This window comes from Buceros rhinoceros, unplaced genomic scaffold, assembly GCF_000710305.1.
Source record: "Buceros rhinoceros silvestris isolate BGI_N320 unplaced genomic scaffold, ASM71030v1 scaffold19748, whole genome shotgun sequence".
Classification (NCBI taxonomy): Eukaryota; Metazoa; Chordata; class Aves; order Bucerotiformes; family Bucerotidae; genus Buceros; species Buceros rhinoceros.
In genome coordinates, this window is record NW_010428927.1 from 49,128 (window position 1) to 52,696 (window position 3,569).

The window sequence follows — 3,569 nt, forward strand, 5'->3', positions numbered from 1 at the left end:
GGGAAAGAGCAAAAGAGTTTTATTTGTAGCTCCTGAACTCTGGGAACTGGGGAATCTGCAAAGTCTCTTAGGCTGAATTATTGGAGATAACAAAGCACCTGCTGAAGAGACCTCTGAACACTGTAATGAAATTATTTCCTTGCCCCAGAATAATCACAAATGCAGGTTCTCCTCTCAGAGCAAAAGAAACAATGGAAAGGAAAGTGGAACAGATAAATGGAATGCAAATCACCTCTGCTCAGAGAGAAAGCAAAAAAGAGCCGCGACATGAAAGGAGGCAGCCTTCTCCTACCACGAACAGCTGAATTTGTTCCAATTTTATTTACTATTGTGGGGTCGCTTGAAAACAACTGAGAGCAAACACAGAAGGGGAACAGACAAGCACAAAGGTGTCACCACACAAGTATTTTCTCTAGGCTTGATTTTGCCACAAGCTTCTACAAAGCCTGAGAAGTCATTTCCCCTAACTGACACAACTCAACAGCCCAGCAACTACAGCAATCCGACTAGCTGCAATGGGATTAGGCAATAAAAAAAAAAAAAATGGTACCTGTGTGTAACACCGGGATGAGGCCCTACTTCCAGTCTCCTGCTTCCCCATCTTCACCTTCTGCAAAGACAAGCCCTACAGAAGTTGGGTCTCTTTCATAATTTAATACTTATGCAATCTGCTACATATGAATATTTAACACTACTGGGAACTTCAGTACATGATCTTGTACTTGCAAGGAATGGTCAGAAATCCATTTTCTCTTATTCCTTCTCCTGTTCTTAGTCCCATGGATTCCGAAGGGGACAGCAGAGCAAGTGATTGCCTGGAAAAAGCTGATGTAACTTTAACACAAGCAGACAAAATATGGGAAATTTCTTTCTTTCATTCCCGCACAAACCTGCAGAACCTTATTAGGTTTTCATTTACTAAAATGTAATTAATGAAGGCTTTTAAACCCTCAGAACCTTTCAAATTAATGAAAAGTCCACCGAAATAAATTAGACATGTACTCCAAGAGCCGCAGATTTAAATTACAGTAGTTACCCTGACAGGAACCACAAAACAGCTGTCACATACAATTATTTTTAGGGCTACTACTAAACCATTTTCACATTATGAGCTGCCACCCCCCAGCAGTTAACAGCAGCTTCGCATTTTATCATGACAAAAAATTAGAAGCATCCAGTGATCTCCTCGGGTATTACAAACACTTATGCATTACTGGGCGTTAAACGGAGCTAAATCCCAGTTGCCGGGGGAGCAACACAATCCAGGGCCAGCCAAGAGCTGTGACATCACCACAGCTGTGACTTCATCACAAGGCTTTAGCCAATAGTTACAGGAAGCAGCTCTGGCGCTAAGCAACTGGCTCTAGGAACTCTGTCACAACTGCACCACCAAGCCATTACCACCACACGTCCCAGAGCGCTCCAGCAGCCACCCTGCCTGCCTCCTCCTCGCCATCACGCTGGGGCAGTAACTCCATCCAAAAAGGAGCAAGAACATCCCCGCTCACTACACCATGGCTTGGCCTGCGCGCAAGCCCCAAGGGAGGAAGTCTGCTGCTGCTGTGGTGGTCTACATCTTCATGCAGATAACTGTGGCCAGCCAAGAGCCCGCAACTAGCAGAGCTCTTTCAAAGAGAGTCTCAAAAAACCAGAAAACCACGTCCAAAGTGAAGGGAAAGGAGCATGAAGAGACAACAAAGACAAAGCTCCCAGATCCCCTAAGGGGAGTGAGGAAAACGCAGAAAAAGCGGCCGAGGAGAGTGAAGTTCAACGTGGTGAACAAGCCACTGCCTGCTTTCTTCCTCTTCATGGTCCAGCATCGCCCGCGGCTTCAGAAGAGAGTGCCACATTGGACACAGGTAATGATTGTCGAGAAGTTAGCAGAAATGTGGCATAATCAACCAGAGAAACGCAAAGAAATGTACAAAGACCATGCTGCATGGCTGCGGAAAAAAACAGGGGTCAGGGCGTGAGCCAGAAATAGCAAAGAGGAGGAAATGAAGACTTTGATGGTCTGCTTTGCTGATAAGACTGTGACCCTCTGCTATTTCACCTCCTCACTTGCGCAACTGCATCTCCCGGTGATGTTTCTGTACAACGCATGAGCCTCAATACAACATCTGCCAACACTAGATAACCACGATTTTTTTTAGACAGGGCAATAATTCAGAATTAATATAGTTGGCTCCATACTGATGGCAACAGAAAGGCTTGTGCAGCCAAGAGATGGATGTTTCCTGCTTATCCACAAAGAAAATAGCAATGATTCTTCCCTGCCTCCGCTCTCCTCCACATCACGAGTTAAAACATGCCCCCTTCTGCAAAGGGGGAATTCTGGTCCTCTAACTCAGCAGGTCCTGGAGCCCGAGAGACAGCAACTAATGCAGACTGGCCTCGGGGGAAACACAAGGCACTGGCCACTGCCAGGGCTCTTTAGCTGTGACCCGCTTGGCCCGTGGGTCCTGTACACAGCTCGCACCATATGGGCCTCGGAGGCAATACGCAGGTAGGACAGAGCATGCTGCTGACCTACCTTCTGCTGCTGCCCCACACCAGCGAGCAGCTCGACCTTTGAAGCACTCCAAAACATTTCCACACTGTCCATGAAGGAGCAGGGCCTCAGAGTAACACATCAGAGCATGTAGTTAAATGCTACCTTCTTACCTCCTAGGCGCACCCAGGGAAACACCACAGTTCAAAAAGTCACAAGCAAACTAGGCTCCAAAGATGCGCTTGTCCCTTATTCCACAGAAGGAATTTTGTTAGGGTCTTGGCACCATCTACTGAAACACCAGCAGCTGAAGTCAGCGGTCAGCAGCTCTCACTGCTGAGAAACTTAAAAATCCAGGATACAGCCCTAGGAGGCATCAGTACAAATGCTGACAATATCAGGTAAAAAATAATACCCTGCTATGACTTGGTAGCAGAGTGTTTAAGTGAGCAGGGACAAGAAATATCACTTTAATGGTTCTCATGACTGCATGGCCGCTAACAGCTTGACAGGACCCATCAATTAAATCCTATTCCCAGCTGCACTAGTGATGGCCACAGCAGACTGTACAGCTATTTCTGGCACATTACAAATATGAAGTGGTTAAAAAAGATGCATCAAAGAGTCCCAAGATATTACCCATCCAATTATACTTTTAACAGAACCTTTGTGTCTTCCATTCCTCAACTTGCATACTTCATAAACAACCAGCATTCAGGCAAAATCACGCTCTGTGAGGCTGGCACGCAGGTTCCACTCAATTTAGCACATCACACTCGGTTCATGAGTAATGTCGTCAAATACCTACAGCAATGCCTCAAAACATCCACTTCTTTGCAAACACACACTCCAGTAAACTCTCAGGACAGCCATTCCTACCAGCCTCTTCGGCTGAATTACAATCTGAGAGGTTGAAGGACAACCCTGCCAGCTCAGAGTATACAATGAAATTCCAGTGATCTGCACTGGGAAATGTTTCACCAAAAGGAAAGAGGAGGGGCCTGGGAAACCATACCCTTGAAAGTGGCAGCTGTTATCACCTCTATCCGTTTTCACTCTAACAGCACATAGACTAGAG

General features: G+C 46.1%; 1 protein-coding gene across 1 annotated transcript; it reads left to right on the forward strand.

Moving 5' to 3' along the window:
- Positions 1-1,514: 1,514 nt before the first annotated feature.
- Positions 1,515-1,973, forward strand: LOC104499019 (high mobility group protein B2-like). Its single transcript, XM_010142469.1, has one exon. It carries the CDS (start codon positions 1,515-1,517, stop codon positions 1,971-1,973), a length of 459 nt encoding a protein of 152 aa, XP_010140771.1.
- Positions 1,974-3,569: the final 1,596 nt, after the last annotated feature.

What these genes read in the sequence shown, in the direction of transcription:
- LOC104499019 (XM_010142469.1), top strand. Translation starts at nt 1,515, where the DNA reads ATGGCTTGGCCTGCGCGCAAGCCCCAAGGGAGGAAGTCTGCTGCTGCT.